The sequence below is a fragment of the Protomyctophum parallelum genome (genome assembly GCF_964188405.1).
Source record: "Protomyctophum parallelum genome assembly, chromosome: 1".
Taxonomy (NCBI): Eukaryota; Metazoa; Chordata; class Actinopteri; order Myctophiformes; family Myctophidae; genus Protomyctophum; species Protomyctophum parallelum.
The window spans coordinates 2,114,613-2,134,612 of record NC_139697.1 but is presented as its reverse complement, the minus strand read 5'-3'; the positions used below and the strand labels follow the sequence as shown (position 1 = coordinate 2,134,612).

At 43.2% G+C, this 20,000-nt stretch overlaps 1 protein-coding gene across 1 annotated transcript in view; it reads left to right on the top strand.

Annotated features, from left to right (window-relative positions):
* The window catches only part of LOC310873441 (polyhomeotic-like protein 1), a gene marked incomplete at its 3' end in the record, with an annotated part of 52,402 nt that overhangs the window by 29,447 nt on the left and 2,955 nt on the right, over positions 1 to 20,000 (top strand). Inside the window, exons 8-16 of the mRNA XM_083785818.1 lie at positions 2,318 to 2,775; positions 6,866 to 7,102; positions 9,586 to 9,750; positions 11,316 to 11,474; positions 13,425 to 13,584; positions 14,598 to 14,650; positions 15,345 to 15,509; positions 15,824 to 15,911; positions 17,365 to 17,452. Of these exons, the coding sequence (XP_083641944.1) occupies positions 2,318 to 2,775; positions 6,866 to 7,102; positions 9,586 to 9,750; positions 11,316 to 11,474; positions 13,425 to 13,584; positions 14,598 to 14,650; positions 15,345 to 15,509; positions 15,824 to 15,911; positions 17,365 to 17,452 (1,573 nt within the window). The remainder of the gene's footprint in view (positions 1 to 2,317; positions 2,776 to 6,865; positions 7,103 to 9,585; positions 9,751 to 11,315; positions 11,475 to 13,424; positions 13,585 to 14,597; positions 14,651 to 15,344; positions 15,510 to 15,823; positions 15,912 to 17,364; positions 17,453 to 20,000) is intronic.

Here is a 20,000-nt window from a genome sequence, read left to right as displayed (position 1 = left end):
CTTTTAGAAAACATACACCAGACCTCTTCAGAGTTATATACATTTAAAACATACTTTTAGAAAACATACACCAGACCCCTTTCAGAGCTATATACATTTAAAACATACTTTTAGAAAACATACACCAAACCTCTTCAGAGTTATATACATTTAAAACATACTTTTAGAAAACATACACCAGACCTCTTCAGAGTTATATACATTTAAAACATACTTTTAGAAAACATACACCAGACCTCTTCAGAGTTATATACATTTAAAACATACTTTTAGAAAACATACACCAGACCTCTTCAGAGCTATATACATTTAAAACATACTTTTAGAAAACATACACCAAACCTCTTCAGAGTTATATACATTTAAAACATACTTTTAGAGAACATACACCAGACCTCTTTCAGAGTTATATACATTTAAAACATACTTTTAGAAAACATACACCAAACCTCTTCAGAGTTATATACATTTAAAACATACTTTTAGAGAACATACACCAGACCTCTTTCAGAGCTATATACATTTAAAACATACTTTTAGAAAACATACACCAGACCTCTTTCAGAGTTATATACATTTAAAACATACTTTTAGAAAACATACACCAGACCTCTTCAGAGTTATATACATTTAAAACATACTTTTAGAAAACATACACCAAACCTCTTTCAGAGTTATATACATTTAAAACATACTTTTAGAAAACATACACCAGACCTCTTTCAGAGTTATATACATTTAAAACATACTTTTAGAAAACATACACCAAACCTCTTTCAGAGCTATATACATTTAAAACATACTTTTAGAAAACATACACCAGACCTCTTTCAGAGTTATATACATTTAAAACATACTTTTAGAAAACATACACCAGACCTCTTTCAGAGTTATATACATTTAAAACATACTTTTAGAAAACATACAACAAACCTCTTTCAGAGTTATATACATTTAAAACATACTTTTAGAAAACATACAACAAACCTCTTTCAGAGTTATATACATTTAAAACATACTTTTAGAAAACATACACTAAACCTCTTTCAGAGTTATATACATTTAAAACATACTTTTAGAAAACATACAACAAACCTCTTTCAGAGTTATATACATTTAAAACATACTTTTAGAAAACATACACTAAACCTCTTCAGAGTTATATACATTTAAAACATACTTTTAGAAAACATACACTAAACCTCTTTCAGAGTTATATACATTTAAAACATACTTTTAGAAAACATACAACAAACCTCTTTCAGAGTTATATACATTTAAAACATACTTTTAGAAAACATACACTAAACCTCTTCAGAGTTATATACATTTAAAACATACTTTTAGAAAACATACACTAAACCTCTTTCAGAGTTATATACATTTAAAACATACTTTTAGAAAACATACACCAAACCTCTTTCAGAGCTATATACATTTAAAACATACTTTTAGAAAACATACACCAAACCTCTTTCAGAGTTATATACATTTAAAACATACTTTTAGAAAACATACACCAAACCTCTTTCCGAGCTATATACATTTAAAACATACTTTTAGAAAACATACACCAGACCTCTTTCAGAGTTATATACATTTAAAACATACTTTTAGAAAACATACACTAAACCTCTTTCAGAGTTATATACATTTAAAACATACTTTTAGAAAACATACAACAAACCTCTTTCAGAGTTATATACATTTAAAACATACTTTTAGAAAACATACACTAAACCTCTTCAGAGTTATATACATTTAAAACATACTTTTAGAAAACATACACTAAACCTCTTTCAGAGTTATATACATTTAAAACATACTTTTAGAAAACATACACTAAACCTCTTCAGAGCTATATACAGTTCGGCCATCGCTTTCCAACGCGTTGTGTATTAGGTATGATTCATGATGTATCAACCATGTGTTGTTCTTGCTTACTGTAAATCACTCTGGATTAACCCATTCTGAGCGGGAACCCCTTTTGGTGTTAGCATTATGTTATGCTTTATCTATTGAAAAACAGCAGATCTACAAGCTCATAGCACGCCACCGAGTGGCGCGCTACGAGCTTGTAGGTCTGCTCTTTTTTTAAAATATCGAAGAACGACTGACATAGAAATATAGCTTTTTCAGAAAACTGTCAGGATGTAGAAGACATTTATAGAATCTGATCTCAGGTCAGAATGGGTTTATAATCAGACCAGTAGTGTGTGTCCAGTGGAAACCTCGTATGAATCTGATCTCAGGTCAGAATGGATTAAGAAGAGTGTCTGCTAAAATGCATACGTTGTAAACATGGTCCCACGCGCAGCTCCCTACTCGCTGACTCCGCTCGCCCACATCAAGATCCCCACCTACCCGCAGCCCTCCTCCTCCTCCTCCGGCCTCAAACAACCGCCCCAGCACCACCAACACCAACACCACCTCCTCCACCCCACCTCGGCCTCCTCCTCGGCCTCCATCCTGCTTCACGGGCCCCGGGGGGCTCTGACCGCGGCAGGGGGGGGCACCACCGCCACGCACATCCTGGTGCCCGCATCCTCCTCCTCCTCCTCGTCCAGCAACGCCGCCGGCGGCATCAAGCCGCCAGGAGGAGGAGGCCACGCCCAGACGCTGGTGGTGCAGCCGCTGCAGAAGGCCACGCTCTGCGCCGCCGCGCCCGACAACAACAAGCCCCCCCCCCCCACCACCGCGGCCTACCACCACCACCACCACCACCATCACCACGGCAACGGGCCCGTCCCCATTCAGCCCAAGACCACCCTGCAGGTACCGGGCCGTCGTTGGGCCTAAATTAGCCCCCCTTTCGCTGACTGAATCCCACAATTGTCCAATCAATGCCAATCCGAATTGTTTAGCAACCGTTGCTATAGAGCACCGAAGTCTGACGTCACTTTCAGTAGAGGGCGCTAAGTCCCCAGGTTCATGTATTTGTTTAGTTGCATTGAAATCGCCATAGGAGGATTTTTAGATTGCTTCATATAAGAACTGTGTTTGAAAAATAAACATGTCACCCCGGCCGCTTCACTCATATGGATATGAAGAATCAACTGACTGAGAGAAAACGCTAATGTTACTGCTGCTGAATTAATTACATTTTCGCTAGAAGCAGACTGTATCACATATGAGTGACTGACTGTTGCAAACGATACAGAGACACCTCCCTGACAATAACGCCGAGACAGCTTGTTTATTTTTGGACCACAACGCTTATAGTAGACGATATTAAGATCACCCCATGTTATTCTCCATAGAGAAATTACTTCCGTGAAGCATGGGAATCGTCGGGATGAGCGAGTTACGTCAGGACTTCGGTGCTCTATTGAGGTCAAGCTTTCGCCACCTCACAGCGGTCAATGTTATTTTGCATTTTGCACAGCTTAACGTCATGGCTGTGTTGTTGAACACACACACACAGCTTAACGTCATGGCTGTGTTGTTGAACACACACACACAGCTTAACGTCATGGCTGTGTTGTTGAACACACACACACACACACACACAGCTTAACATCATGGCTGTGTTGTTGAACACACACACAGCTTAACGTCATGGCTGTGTTGTTGAACACACACACAGCTTAACGTCATGGCTGTGTTGTTGAACACACACACAGCTTAACGTCATGGCTGTGTTGTTGAACACACACACAGCTTAACGTTATGGCTGTGTTGTTGAACACACACACAGCTTAACGTCATGGCTGTGTTGTTGAACACACACACACACACACACACAGCTTAACGTCATGGCTGTGTTGTTGAACACACACACAGCTTAACGTCATGGCTGTGTTGTTGAACACACACACAGCTTAACGTCATGGCTGTGTTGTTGAACACACACAGCTTAACGTCATGGCTGTGTTGTTGAACACACACAGCTTAACGTTATGGCTGTGTTGTTGAACACACACACAGCTTAACGTCATGGCTGTGTTGTTGAACACACACACACAGCTTAACGTCATGGCTGTGTTGTTGAACACACACACAGCTTAACGTCATGACTGTGTTGTTGAACACACACAGCTTAACGTCATGGCTGTGTTGTTGAACACACACACAGCTTAACGTCATGGCTGTGTTGTTGAACACACACACAGCTTAACGTCATGGCTGTGTTGTTGAACACACACACACACACACACACACACAGCTTAACATCATGGCTGTGTTGTTGAACACACACACAGCTTAACGTCATGGCTGTGTTGTTGAACACACACACAGCTTAACGTCATGGCTGTGTTGTTGAACACACACACAGCTTAACGTCATGGCTGTGTTGTTGAACACACACACAGCTTAACGTCATGGCTGTGTTGTTGAACACACACAGCTTAACGTCATGGCTGTGTTGTTGAACACACACACAGCTTAACGTCATGGCTGTGTTGTTGAACACACACACAGCTTAACGTCATGGCTGTGTTGTTGAACACACACAGCTTAACGTCATGGCTGTGTTGTTGAACACACACAGCTTAACGTTATGGCTGTGTTGTTGAACACACACACAGCTTAACGTCATGGCTGTGTTGTTGAACACACACACACAGCTTAACGTCATGGCTGTGTTGTTGAACACACACACAGCTTAACGTCATGACTGTGTTGTTGAACACACACAGCTTAACGTCATGGCTGTGTTGTTGAACACACACACAGCTTAACGTCATGGCTGTGTTGTTGAACACACACACAGCTTAACGTCATGGCTGTGTTGTTGAACACACACACACACACACACAGCTTAACATCATGGCTGTGTTGTTGAACACACACACAGCTTAACGTCATGGCTGTGTTGTTGAACACACACACAGCTTAACGTCATGGCTGTGTTGTTGAACACACACACAGCTTAACGTCATGGCTGTGTTGTTGAACACACACACAGCTTAACGTCATGGCTGTGTTGTTGAACACACACAGCTTAACGTCATGGCTGTGTTGTTGAACACACACACACACAGCTTAACGTCATGGCTGTGTTGTTGAACACACACAGCTTAACGTCATGGCTGTGTTGTTGAACACACACACACACAGCTTAACGTCATGGCTGTGTTGTTGAACACACACAGCTTAACGTCATGGCTGTGTTGTTGAACACACACACACACACAGCTTAACGTCATGGCTGTGTTGTTGAACACACACAGCTTAACGTCATGGCTGTGTTGTTGAACACACACACAGCTTAACGTCATGCCTGTGTTGTTGAACACACACAGCTTAACGTCATGGCTGTGTTGTTGAACACACACACAGCTTAACGTCATGGCTGTGTTGTTGAACACACACACACACACAGCTTAACGTCATGGCTGTGTTGTTGAACACACACACAGCTTAACGTCATGGCTGTGTTGTTGAACACACACACAGCTTAACGTCATGGCTGTGTTGTTGAACACACACACACAGCTTAACGTCATGGCTGTGTTGTTGAACACACACACAGCTTAACGTCATGCCTGTGTTGTTGAACACACACACAGCTTAACGTCATGGCTGTGTTGTTGAACACACACACAGCTTAACGTCATGGCTGTGTTGTTGAACACACACACACAGCTTAACGTCATGGCTGTGTTGTTGAACACACACACACAGCTTAACGTCATGGCTGTGTTGTTGAACACACACACAGCTTAACGTCATGGCTGTGTTGTTGAACACACACAGCTTAACGTCATGGCTGTGTTGTTGAACACACACACAGCTTAACGTCATGCCTGTGTTGTTGAACACACACAGCTTAACGTCATGGCTGTGTTGTTGAACACACACACAGCTTAACGTCATGGCTGTGTTGTTGAACACACACACAGCTCAACGTCATGGCTGTGTTGTTGAACACACACAGCTTAACGTCATGGCTGTGTTGTTGAACACACACACAGCTTAACGTCATGGCTGTGTTGTTGAACACACACACACACACGGCTTAACGTCATGGCTGTGTTGTTGAACACACACACAGCTCAACGTCATGGCTGTGTTGTTGAACACACACACAGCTTAACGTCATGCCTGTGTTGTTGAACACACACACTGAAATGTTGTTTCCCTGGAACTACATATTTTCAGATGGGGGTCTTCAGCCAAATACAGACAATTCTGGGGGTCCTTGACATGAAAATAAAGGTTGAGCACCGCTGACATAGAAACACAGGTTTTTAAGTAAACTGTTAGAATTTAGAAGATTTGGTTTTTTGAATCAACCTCAGTCCCATTTTGGGGCGGGAACCCCTTTTGGTGTTTTAAAACATTATGTTATAATTTAACTATTGGGAAAAATAGCAGACCTACAAGCTCATAGCGCGCCACCGAGTGGCGCGCTATGAGCTTGTAGGTCTGCTATTTTTGAAAAAATCGTAAAAAAAAAAGTGGCGCAAATCTTTGAATATATATTCTTTCAAAGTGAATGTTTTTAAAGGGATTTTGACATTTAAAAAAAGGTTTTGGAATTGTTCTTATTTTTTTTTAGGTTTTCTAATCTCAATTGCACCCAAAAAACATGGACTTTTAACATTCAGTAGACTTTCTGTGGTCTGGGGTTTTCTGGCTCAAACAGGTGCTCTGATTTGCCGGCAGTAAGTGACATCACTTACTGCAAATCCCATATATGTCAATGGGATTTGCCAGCAGATGTCACTGTTTTCACTGTGTTGCCTGTTTTCATTGTAGCTCAAAAGGCCCCAAAAAACCCCAAAGAAAACTTCAGACCACAGAAAATCCACTGAATGTTCAAAGTTCAGGTTTTTTGGGTGTAATTGAGGTCATAAAACCTAAAAGAAAAAATAAAAATAAAAGAAAATGAATGTCATAAAACCTTTAACTCTTGCAGGGTCTCCGCTGCTTGCCCCTGCAGCTTCCCTCCAGGAACCCTCCCCCCATCCTCCCCGCCCCTCCTCCCCCTCCTCCCCCCCCCTGCAGCGGCGTGGCGGCCCCGCCCCCTCACATCCCCGTGCAGATCGTGGGCGCCAGGCAGAGCTCTGTGGGCGTCAACGGGCAGGCGCTGGCGCTGGCCCAGGCCCGCATCGACGCCGCCGCGGGCGCCGGGGCGGTGCCCACCGTGTCCACGGTAAGGCCCGCCTCCACAGAACATCATAACATGTAATATATATATATATATAGTTTCAGATGGTCATATCTTCTTCATTTTTGTCCAATTTCAATGAGCAATACATCATATGAAAGGTTACAGTGTGCAGTTTCATAATATGTAAAGAACTGAAAAATGACCATGGCCCCCTTGTATATTAACCCATTCTGACCTGAGATCAGATTCATACGAGGTTTTCCACTGGACACACACTGGTCTGATTAACCCATTCTGACCCGAGATCAGATTAAAAAAATGTCAGTCGTTCTTCGATTTTTACAAAAATAGCATAACGTGATGCTGACACCAAAATGGGTGCCCGTTCAGAATGGGTTAAACCACTGTCCCCGGTCACATATAAGGTGAGAGTAGGAACACTTCATGACCATATAGGTGAGAGAAGGAACACTTCATGACCATATAGGTGAGAGTAGGAACACTTCATGACCATATAGGTGAGAGTAGGAACACTTCATGACCATGTAGGTGAGAGTAGGAACACTTCATGACCATATAGGTGAGAGTAGGAACACTTCATGACCATAGGTGAGAGTAGGAACACTTCATGACCATATAGGTGAGAGTAGGAACACTTCATGACCATATAGGTGAGAGTAGGAACACTTCATGACCATGTAGGTGAGAGTAGGAACACTTCATGACCATATAGGTGAGAGTAGGAACACTTCATGACCATATAGGTGAGAGTAGGAACACTTCATGACCATATAGGTGAGAGTAGGAACACTTCATGACCATGTAGGTGAGAGTAGGAACACTTCATGACCATATAGGTGAGAGTAGGAACACTTCATGACCATATAGGTGAGAGTAGGAACACTTCATGACCATATAGGTGAGAGTAGGAACACTTCATGACCATGTAGGTGAGAGTAGGAACACTTCATGACCATATAGGTGAGAGTAGGAACACTTCATGACCATATAGGTGAGAGTAGGAACACTTCATGACCATATAGGTGAGAGTAGGAACACTTCATGACCATGTAGGTGAGAGTAGGAACACTTCATGACCATATAGGTGAGAGTAGGAACACTTCATGACCATATAGGTGAGAGTAGGAACACTTCATGACCATATAGGTGAGAGTAGGAACACTTCATGACCCGGTCACATATGTGTGGAGTGGTCATTGTTTATAGATGAATCACAGAACAGGCTGATTTACCCATCTTGGGTCTTTTTTTTTTTTTTTTTTTTTTTTATCCCATGATTTTGTAACCCATTTTTCACCCCTTTGTCAATCATCTAATGTGATCCTGGGCTCTACACACCCTCCACCAACCTAGTCCCCATATATGGGGGACAAGGGGAGACCAACCTAGTCCCCATATATGGGGGACAAGGGGAGACCAACCTAGTCCCCATATATGGGGGACATGGGGAGAGCAACGGACTTGAACTCATGCTTCCTTCATGCCTGAGTGTCCAAGTTGCTCCTTTACACCTGACAGGGGGGAGTTTCCCTGGTTGGACGTATAGCGCGTGGAAGGAACACGTTATTCCAACCAGTTCCTTTCCCCTCCATCAGGCGCCCCGGCTGGCCAGAGGGAGGCAGTTTAGAGACCAGTTCCTTTCCCCTCCATCAGGCGCCCCGGCTGGCCAGGGGGAGGCAGTGTAGAGACCAGTTCCTTTCCCCTCCATCAGGCGCCCCGGCTGGCCAGGGGGAGGCAGTGTAGAGACCAGTTCCTTTCCCCTCCATCAGGCGCCCCGGCTGGCCATGGGAAGGCAGTATAGAGACCAGTTCCTTTCCCCTCCATCAGGCGCCCCGGCTGGCCAGGGGGAGGCAGTATAGAGACCAGGATTAGTGCATGGTTTTTGTGAGGGTACCTACCCTAGGGGACACGGGGAGCATTTTGGGTGTTTTAAGCATTATGTTATGCTTTAGCTGTTTAAAAATAGCAGATCTAGGGCTGGGCCGTGGCTCAGTGGTCCAGGCACCTTGGCTGGTAATCCAGTCTGGCAGTGTGCCACGGGTTCGACTCCCCTGCATGATTTGAAGATATGAGTTTAAAACGTTTGGCATTATATTCAAATATCTGCTCCACATTTTCACGATTGCCGCGCTACGAGCTTGTAGGTCGTAGCTTGTAGGTCTGCTATTGTTCAATAGCTAATGTAAAACAAACTGCTTAACCCATTCTGAACGGGCACCCATTTTGGTGTTAGCATCATGTTATGCTTTAGCTATTTAAAAATAGCAGATCTACAAGCTCATATCGCGCCACCGAGTGGCGCGATACGAGCTTGTAGGTCTGCTATTTTTAAAAAAATCGAAGAACGACTGACATTTTTTAGAATCTGATCTCAGGTCAGAATGGGTTCATCAGGACCAGTGTGTGTCCGGCGGAAACCTCGTATGAATCTGATCTCAGGTCAGAATGGGTTAAAACACCAAAATGGGTAACGTTGTGGTGCCGGTTGCCGTCCCATCCTCCAGGCGTACTCGTCGGTGCTGGGCGGCCCCTCCAGCCTGCTGACCATGGTGGCGTCCATCGCCTCGCGGGAGGCGGCGTCTGTGGCGCTGCAGGGCCGAGGCGCCGCGCTGAAGGCTCTCCACCAGGAGGCGCTGTCGTCTGCCCAGGTGTCTCACGTCCACCCGCAGGTACACTGTCCCGCGTGCACGCACAAATACACGCACGCACGCACGCACGCACGCACACACGCACGCACAAACGCACTCACAAACGCACTCACAAACGCACGCACAAATACACGCACAAATACACGCACAAATACACGCACAAATACACGCACGCACGCACGCACACACGCACGCACGCACAAACGCACTCACAAACGCACTCACAAACGCACGCACAAATACACGCACAAATACACGCACAAATACACGCACAAATACACGCACGCACGCACACACGCACACACAAACGCACGCACACGCACGCACAAACGCACGCACGCACAAATGCACGCACAAATACACGCACAAATACACGCACGCACACACGCACAAACGCACGCACGCACACGCACGCACAAACGCACGCACGCACAAATGCACGCACGCACAAATGCACGCACAAACGCACTCACAAACGCACGCACAAACGCACTCACAAATACACGCACGCACAAACTCACGCACGCACGCACTTTTCAATAGCTAAAGTATAACATAATATAATGCTTTAAAACACCGAAATGGGTTAAATGTAGTATGTCTATAGAGCGCCGCAGTCCCTCCCCCTTTCAGAACGACGAGTGGCCCAGGAAATGAATCCCAATGCATTTTGCCCATAGGATTTTTTTAACCCATTCTGACCAGAGATCAGATTCATACGAGTTTTCCACTGGACACACACTGGTCTGATTAACCCATTCTGACCTGAGATCAGATTCTAAAAAATGTCAGTCGTTCTTCGATTTTTCAAAAAATAGCAGACCTACAAGCTCGTATCGCGCCACTCGGTGGCGCGCTATGAGCTTGTAGATCTGCTATTTTTCAATAGCTAAAGCATAGCATGATGCCAACACCAAAATGGGTGCCCGTTCAGAATGGGTTAAAGTATTTATTTAAAGACGGTTACGCCGCAGACAGAGCCAACCTGGATCGTGACAAATCATGACAATGAACACTGTTTTGGGGCCGATCAAATAATTTATAAGAAGAAAAACAAAACAAATAGTGTCTCTTTATTTTCTTCTTTCTAATTATTTGATCGGCCCCAAAACATTGTGTTCATTGTCATGATTTGTCACGATCCGAGTTGTCTTTGTCTGCGGCGTAACCGTCTTTAAATAAATACTTTAAGAAAAGCCTATGAGAAAAATGCATTGATTCATTTCCTGGGCCGTTCGTTGTTCTGAAAGGGGGCGGGACTGCGACGCTCTATTCCGCCTGTATGTGATGTCATACGGGTCAATACATCATCATTTTCTTATAATTCTTAACCCACGATTTTGCAACCCATTTTTTATTTAGTTTCACCCAGTGTCAATTATCTAATGTAATCCTGGTGCGCTGCACTTCCTCTGCCAACCTGCGGGGGGCAGCGAACTGACCTCATGCTTACTTCTATATCCACGAAGGAGTCCAAAGCTGCTTCTTTTCACCTGACTCATTACATCATGATTAAAAGGCACCGCTCATTTCACACAAGTGTGATTCATTTTATTTTATTTTTATTTTTTTACCCCCAACCGCAGGCCAATCAGAATGCGCCTCTCTGCCCGGGTCATCAGAATGGAGCGCTGGGCTCCGCCCACCCCCCTGCCCCCCCCACCTCCTCCTCCCTGACGCTCCTCCCCCTGGTGGTGGGAGGCGGAGCCTCGGCCGTGGCCAATGGAGAGGCGGTGACATCACAGGTCAGTTCATCGCCTTAAAGGTATAGAGCGTCGCAGTCCCTCCCCCTTTCAGAACGACGAGTGGCCCAGGAAATGAATCTCCATTCATTTTCTCCATAGGCTTTTCTATAAGTATTTCTTTAAAGACGGTTACGCGGTGGACAAAGCCAACTCGGATCGTGACAAATCATGACAATGAACACTATGTTGTGCCCATAGCACTTACCCTATACCCCCTTAGATAGCATTTCTGTAGACTTAGATAGCATTTGATACAGACTTATAGCATGTTATGTAGACAGCACTATAATTGCATTGTATGTAGTCATAGCACGCCATAGTACATTATGTATAGCATAGTAGTATATATGTATAGTATATATGTATAGTTTCATTATATAGATATTCCACTGTTACTTTCTTAGCTTACGCATGTTTCATGATAAATGCTTTGTATGTGATGTATTCCCATGCTTTTTTTGTTCTTGCTTAATGTAAATCGCTCTGGATTAAGAGCGTCTGCTAAATGCCTAAATTGTATGTTTTGGGCCGATCAAATAATTTATAAGAAGAAAAACAAAACAAATAGTGTTGTATCCTGCCTTTATTTTCTTCTTTCTAATGATTTGATCGGCCCCAAAATAGTGCTGTACCAGTACCAGGGTGCTGTACCAGTGATCAAGGCATGCGTATATTTATTTTAGAGCTGGACTCGATTAAAAAAAATCTAATTAATCAGAGGCTTTGCGATTAATTAATCTAGATTAATCGCATTTTAATCGCATATCAATATTCAACCCGAGAACAGCGAGAAACCTTTTTTTTAAATGTTTTTTGGTATCCCAGTAAATCAACGAATAGTGACTACAGGATACCACTCATTTTCAACATTTTACTGTCATTAATATACCTGTTGTGGAAATAATAATAAAAAGTCATTCTGTGTTGCCTGGAACTGGAAGTCTGAAAAAAAAATAGTAACAGTAACAAGTACATCTCAGTGACGTCACAAAGCTGTACTTACTTCATATTGTTACTGTTTTTTGTCAGACCTCCAGTTCTAGGCAACACAAAATGGGGTGACTTTTTTTTATTTCCAGTTTTCAGTACTATAGAAAAGCGCCCAGTGAGAAACGTTCCGCGGTGAAAAAAAAAGGTGCGATTAATTTATCTGTAATTTATCTGTAATTAATCGCGATAATTTTTTCTGTAGTTAATTAATCTAAATTAATCGCAATTAGTCCCGGCCCTAATTTTATTTAGAAGGCTTTAATCTTCATGCTGAATCAAGTCATGCCCCCCAGCGTCCCCAGCATAGACTGTAAAAAATATGGACAAAGCGTTCCCCGGGTCTAACATGAACGTAAAATGAAGCCTGAAATCCCTTGCATTCTAATGCACTGTAAGTTGCCATCTTTCTAGATCCGTTCTGGTCCAGTTGGCCATTGGCTGGCTCCCTTTTGGACCAGCTGGCCATTGGCTGGCCCAGACAACGAGGCGGGACTTCCCCCCTTCTTCTCCGTTGGTTTTTATTTTGACTCGAGTGGGTGGGGAATCCCGATCATAGACTGTAACGGTAGCCACGCCCCTCAGAACATACGCGACTTTATGGTCATTTTTTTAATTAATGGGACCATAATTTTCCAAAAAGAATATTATGACATTAGAAATGAGACTTTAAACTAGTGACTGGAAGAAGAAAGTATTCATGACGATGTTTATTAAGGTAATACAGTCTAGGTGAAGTTGGGCCAAAATACATGGGCCTCTATGGAGCTATGGGGCTTTTTGGGTCCAGTCCAGCGCCACAACAGGCCATTATATGAACTACCGATTTCAAATGAGGCTTCACGAAATATCTGGCTGACTGCCCCCCTGGTCCCCAGCGGGAATCGAACCCGGGACCTTCTAGAAGGCGAGGCCACCGTGCCCAACAGTGATATGAGTCTAACATGAATATCACGTCTTCAGGGAAAGCAGACGGCCGGCTCGCTGAAGAGGAAACTGGAGTCCAATGCGGGCAATGGCGAGGATGGCCCCTCCCCCGCGCAGCTCCAGCCAATCAGAGACCACCCCTCTGCTCTGCTCTCCTCCTCCTCCAACGCCATGGAAGCAACCAATCACGCGCACGGTTAGAAAAAAAACGCTCACTTTCCTACTTTTCCTTTATTTATGAATATCTTGAACGTAAGTTATTAAAACCCATTTTGGGGCGGGAACCCGTTTTGGTGTTATAGCATTACGTTATGCTATAGCTATTGAAAAATAGCAGATCTACAAGCTCGTAGCGCGACACTCGGTGGTGCGCTACGAGCTTGTAGGTCTGCTATATTTTTTTTAATCGAAGAATGACTGACATAGAAACATAGCTTTTTCAGAAAACTGTCAGGATGTAGAAGAACATTTATAGAATCTGATCTCAGGTCAGAATGAAAACCGTCAGGATGTAGAAGACATTTTTTAGAATCTGATCTCAGGTCAGAATGAAAACTGTCAGGATGTAGAAGAACATTTTTAGAATCTGATCTCAGGTCAGAATGAAAACTGTCAGGATGTAGAAGAACATTTTTTGAATTTGATCTCAGGTCAGAATGAAAACTGTCAGGATGTTTAGAAGAACATTTATAGAATCTGATCTCAGGTCAGAATGAAAACTGTCAGGATGTTTAGAAGAACATTTATAGAATCTGATCTCAGGTCAGAATGAAAACTGTCAGGATGTATAGAAGACATTTTTTAGAATCTGATCTCAGGTCAGAATGGAAAACTGTCAGGATGTAGAAGACATTTATAGAATCTGATCTCAGGTCAGAATGGAAAACTGTCAGGATGTAGAAGACATTTTTTAGAATCTGATCTCAGGTCAGAATGAAAACTGTCAGGATGTAGAAGACATTTTTTAGAATCTGATCTCAGGTCAGAATGAAAACTGTCAGGATGTAGAAGACATTTATAGAATCTGATCTCAGGTCAGAGCGGGTTAACTCCCTGAGCGCTCGGGACCTATAGATATTATTCCCTGGTATCGGTATTCGTTATCGGCTGACACAGAAATTGTGGTATCGGGATCGGATCGGATCGGAAAACGAAAATCGCTAGATTTGATATTGATTCAGAATGGTCTCGCTATTATCCAATTTCTAGCGTTGCTATTAGCGCTGGTCCATAGCCTTCTACTGCTTCCATTCTGCCCTGCAGTAACTGTGACTATCAGTTTGAAATCTCAAATCTCAATCAGACCAGCCTCTCCTCTTTAGTGAAATCTCACAAACGTTTGACCTACTCACCAAAACAAAGGCGGGTTGTGTCATTAGAAAGCCTACTTTCCTTAGTTGACGCACTCTGAGCCCCCCCCCCCCCCCCCCCCCCCCCCTATCCACCACACGTATAAACGGTACTTTTTGGCCAGAAAGGGATTATTTTTTCACCGGAGGAAAAATATTCTCTATGAGGCAGTTCTCTGGGCAATATCAGTAGAGGGCGCAGCGGAGTAACTAAAAGTATTTTCTTTCCGGTGGAAACAAAATCACTTTTTGGCCAAAAAGTACCGTTTATACGTGTGGGGGGGGGGGGTGGGGGGGGGGGCTCAGAGTGCGTCCACTAAGGAAAGTAGTCTTTCTATTGACACAACCCGCCTTTGTATTGGTGAGTAGGTCAAACGTTCGTGAGATTTCCACAAAAGAGGAGAGGCTGGTCTGATTGAGATTTCAAACTGATAGTCACATAGCCTTACTGCAGGGCAGAATCAAAGCAGCTATGGACTATGGACCAGAGCTAGCGTTGCTATATCTATTGGCGCTTAGAGTTTATTTTCTTTCGGGTTTCCCCCGCTATCCTATCCTGTCCTATCCTATCCTATAGAGCTAACGTGACCCTTCTCCCTGTGGCCAGGTCCCGGTGTGGTGGCGTCCCCCTCTCCCCCCCCTCCTCCCCCCCCGCGTCGGGGGGGGAGGTCAGACGGAGCGGGCTCCGCCTCCTCAGGCCGTGGTCAAACCTCACGTCCTCACGCACCTCATCGAGGGATTCGTCATCCAGGAGGGGGCGGAGCCCTTCCCCGTGAGTATTATGGGATGATGGGATTTGTAGTTCCCAGAGGGAGGTGGGATTTGTAGTTCCCAGAGGGAGGTGGGGCCGAGCCCTTCCCTGTGATTAATATACACCCCATGGGATGATGGGATTTGTAGTTCCCAGAGGGAGGTGGTACCTAGCCGAACCGATGGATGTGACAAGCTCATTCTCTCTCTCTCTCTCTCTCTCTCTCTCTCTCTCTCTCTCTCTCTCTCTCTCTCTCTCTCTCTCTCTCTCTCCATCTATATTCAGCTATTTGTCTCTTCTTCCTGTTCCTGTGTGTGTGTGTGTGTGATTGACAGGTGTGTGGTCCAATCAAAGAGCCCGCTGGTGAGGATTTGACCGACAGCCCAGATACCAACCAATCAGAACCGGTCACCACGGCAACAGGTACCGTAACAATCAAGCTCAGATGCTTTTGTTTGTATGTAATTGTCTCCACCAGGCTGAAGGCATGGGGAGAGAGTATGTTTTATTGTCTCCACCAGGCTGAAGGCATGGGGAGAGAGTATGTTTTATTGTCTCCACCAGGCCGAAGGCATGGGGAGAGAGTATGTTTTATTGTCTCCACCAGGCTGAAGGCATGGGGAGAGAGTATGTTTTATTGTATCCACCAGGCCGAAGGCATGGGGAGAGAGTATGTTTTACTGTCTCCACCAGGCCGAAGGCACGGGGAGAGAGTATGTTTTATTGTCTCCACCAGGCCGAAGGCACGGGGAGAGAGTATGTTTCATTGTCTCCACGAGGCCGAAGGCACGGGGAGAGAGTATGTTTTATTGTCTCCACCAGGCCGAAGGCACGGGGAGAGAGTATGTTTTATTGTATCCACCAGGCCGAAGGCACGGGGAGAGAGTATGTTTTATTGTCTCCACCAGGCCGAAGGCACGGGGAGAGAGTATGTTTTATTGTCTCCACCAGGCCGAAGGCACGGGGAGAGAGTATATGTTTTATTGTCTCCACCAGGCCGAAGGCATGGGGAGAGAGTATGTTTTGTTGTCTCCACCAGGCTGAAGGCATGGGGAGAGAGTATGTTTTATTGTCTCCACCAGGCCGAAGGCATGGGGAGAGAGTATGTTTTATTGTCTCCACCAGGCCGAAGGCACGGGGAGAGAGTATGTTTTGTTGTCTCCACCAGGCCGAAGGCATGGGGAGAGAGTATGTTTTATTGTCTCCACCAGGCCGAAGGCATGGGGAGAGAGTATGTTTTATTGTCTCCACCAGGCCGAAGGCATGGGGAGAGAGTATGTTTTATTGTCTCCACCAGGCCGAAGGCATGGGGAGAGAGTATGTTTTATTGTCTCCACCAGGCCGAAGGCATGGGGAGAGAGTATGTTTTATTGTCTCCACCAGGCTGAAGGCATGAGGAGAGAGTATGTTTTATTGTCTCCACCAGGCCGAAGGCATGGGGAGAGAGTATGTTTTATTGTCTCCACCAGGCCGAAGGCATGGGGAGAGAGTATGTTTTATTGTCTCCACCAGGCCGAAGGCACGGGGAGAGAGTATGTTTAGTTGTCTCCACCAGGCCGAAGGCACGGGGAGAGAGTATGTTTTGTTGTCTCCACCAGGCTGAAGGCATGGGGAGAGAGTATGTTTTATTGTCTCCACCAGGCCGAAGGCACGGGGAGAGAGTATGTTTTATTGTCTCCACCAGGCCGAAGGCATGGGGAGAGAGTATGTTTTATTGTCTCCACCAGGCTGAAGGCACGGGGAGAGAGTATGTTTTATTGTCTCCACCAGGCTGAAGGCATGGGGAGAGAGTATGTTTTATTGTCTCCACCAGGCCTCTCTCTGGTGGGTTAGGGTTAGGGTTAACCCTCTCTCTCTCTCTCTCTCTCTCTCTCAGTGCTGAAGTGTGAGTACTGTAAGAAGTTAGCCCCGGCTGCTCAGTTCAGAGGGACCAAGCGCTTCTGCTCCATGACGTGTGCTAAGAGGTACAGTAACTATCATTAAGAGGTACAGTAACTATCACTAAGAGGTACAGTAACTATCATTAAGAGGTACAGTAACTATCATTAAGAGGTACAGTAACTATCACTAAGAGGTACAGTAACTATCATTAAGAGGTACAGTAACTATCATTAAGAGGTACAGTAACTATCACTAAGAGGTACAGTAACTATCATTAAGAGGTACAGTAACTATCATTAAGAGGTACAGTAACTATCATTAAGAGGTACAGTAACTATCATTAAGAGGTACAGTAACTATCATTAAGAGGTACAGTAACTATCACTAAGAGGTACAGTAACTATCATTAAGAGGTACAGTAACTATCATTAAGAGGTACAGTAACTATCACTAAGAGGTACAGTAACTATCATTAAGAGGTACAGTAACTATCATTAAGAGGTACAGTAACTATCACTAAGAGGTACAGTAACTATCATTAAGAGGTACAGTAACTATCATTAAGAGGTACAGTAACTATCATTAAGAGGTACAGTAACTATCACTAAGAGGTACAGTAACTATCACTAAGAGGTACAGTAACTATCATTAAGAGGTACAGTAACTATCACTAAGAGGTACAGTAACTATCATTAAGAGGTACAGTAACTATCACTAAGAGGTACAGTAACTATCATTAAGAGGTACAGTAACTATCATTAAGAGGTACAGTAACTATCATTAAGAGGTACAGTAACTATCACTAAGAGGTACAGTAACTATCATTAAGAGGTACAGTAACTATCATTAAGAGGTACAGTAACTATCATTAAGAGGTACAGTAACTATCATTAAGAGGTACAGTAACTATCACTAAGAGGTACAGTAACTATCATTAAGAGGTACAGTAACTATCATTAAGAGGTACAGTAACTATCATTAAGAGGTACAGTAACTATCATTAAGAGGTACAGTAACTATCATTAAGAGGTACAGTAACTATCATTAAGAGGTACAGTAACTATCATTAAGAGGTACAGTAACTATCATTAAGAGGTACAGTAACTATCATTAAGAGGTACAGTAACTATCACTAAGAGGTACAGTAACTATCATTAAGAGGTACAGTAACTATCATTAAGAGGTACAGTAACTATCACTAAGAGGTACAGTAACTATCACTAAGATGTACAGTAACTATCACTAAGAGGTACAGTAACTATCATTAAGAGGTACAGTAACTATCATTAAGAGGTACAGTAACTATCATTAAGAGGTACAGTAACTATCACTAAGAGGTACAGTAACTATCACTAAGAGGTACAGTAACTATCATTAAGAGGTACAGTAACTATCACTAAGAGGTACAGTAACTATCATTAAGAGGTACAGTAACTATCACTAAGAGGTACAGTAACTATCATTAAGAGGTACAGTAACTATCATTAAGAGGTACAGTAACTATCATTAAGAGGTACAGTAACTATCACTAAGAGGTACAGTAACTATCACTAAGAGGTACAGTAACTATCATTAAGAGGTACAGTAACTATCACTAAGAGGTACAGTAACTATCACTAAGAGGTACAGTAACTATCATTAAGAGGTACAGTAACTATCATTAAGAGGTACAGTAACTATCATTAAGAGGTACAGTAACTATCATTAAGAGGTACAGTAACTATCATTAAGAGGTACAGTAACTATCAATAAGAGGTACAGTAACTATCATTAAGAGGTACAGTAACTATCATTAAGAGGTACAGTAACTATCATTAAGAGGTACAGTAACTATCATTAAGAGGTACAGTAACTATCATTAAGAGGTACAGTAACTATCATTAAGAGGTACAGTAACTATCATTAAGAGGTACAGTAACTATCATTAAGAGGTACAGTAACTATCATTAATAGGTACAGTAACTATCACTAAGAGGTACAGTAACTATCACTAAGAGGTACAGTAACTATCATTAAGAGGTACAGTAACTATCACTAAGAGGTACAGTAACTATCACTAAGAGGTACAGTAACTATCATTAAGAGGTACAGTAACTATCATTAAGAGGTACAGTAACTATCATTAAGAGGTACAGTAACTATCATTAAGAGGTACAGTAACTATCATTAAGAGGTACAGTAACTATCACTAAGAGGTACAGTAACTATCATTAAGAGGTACAGTAACTATCATTAAGAGGTACAGTAACTATCATTAAGAGGTACAGTAACTATCACTAAGAGGTACAGTAACTATCATTAAGAGGTACAGTAACTATCACTAAGAGGTACAGTAACTATCATTAAGAGGTACAGTAACTATTATTAAGAGGTACAGTAACTATCATTAAGAGGTACAGTAACTATCATTAAGAGGTACAGTAACTATCATTAAGAGGTACAGTAACTATCATTAAGAGGTACAGTAACTATCATTAAGAGGTACAGTAACTATCATTAAGAGGTACAGTAACTATCATTAAGAGGTACAGTAACTATCATTAAGAGGTACAGTAACTATTAAGAGGTACAGTAACTATCATTAAGAGGTACAGTAACTATCATTAAGAGGTACAGTAACTATCATTAAGA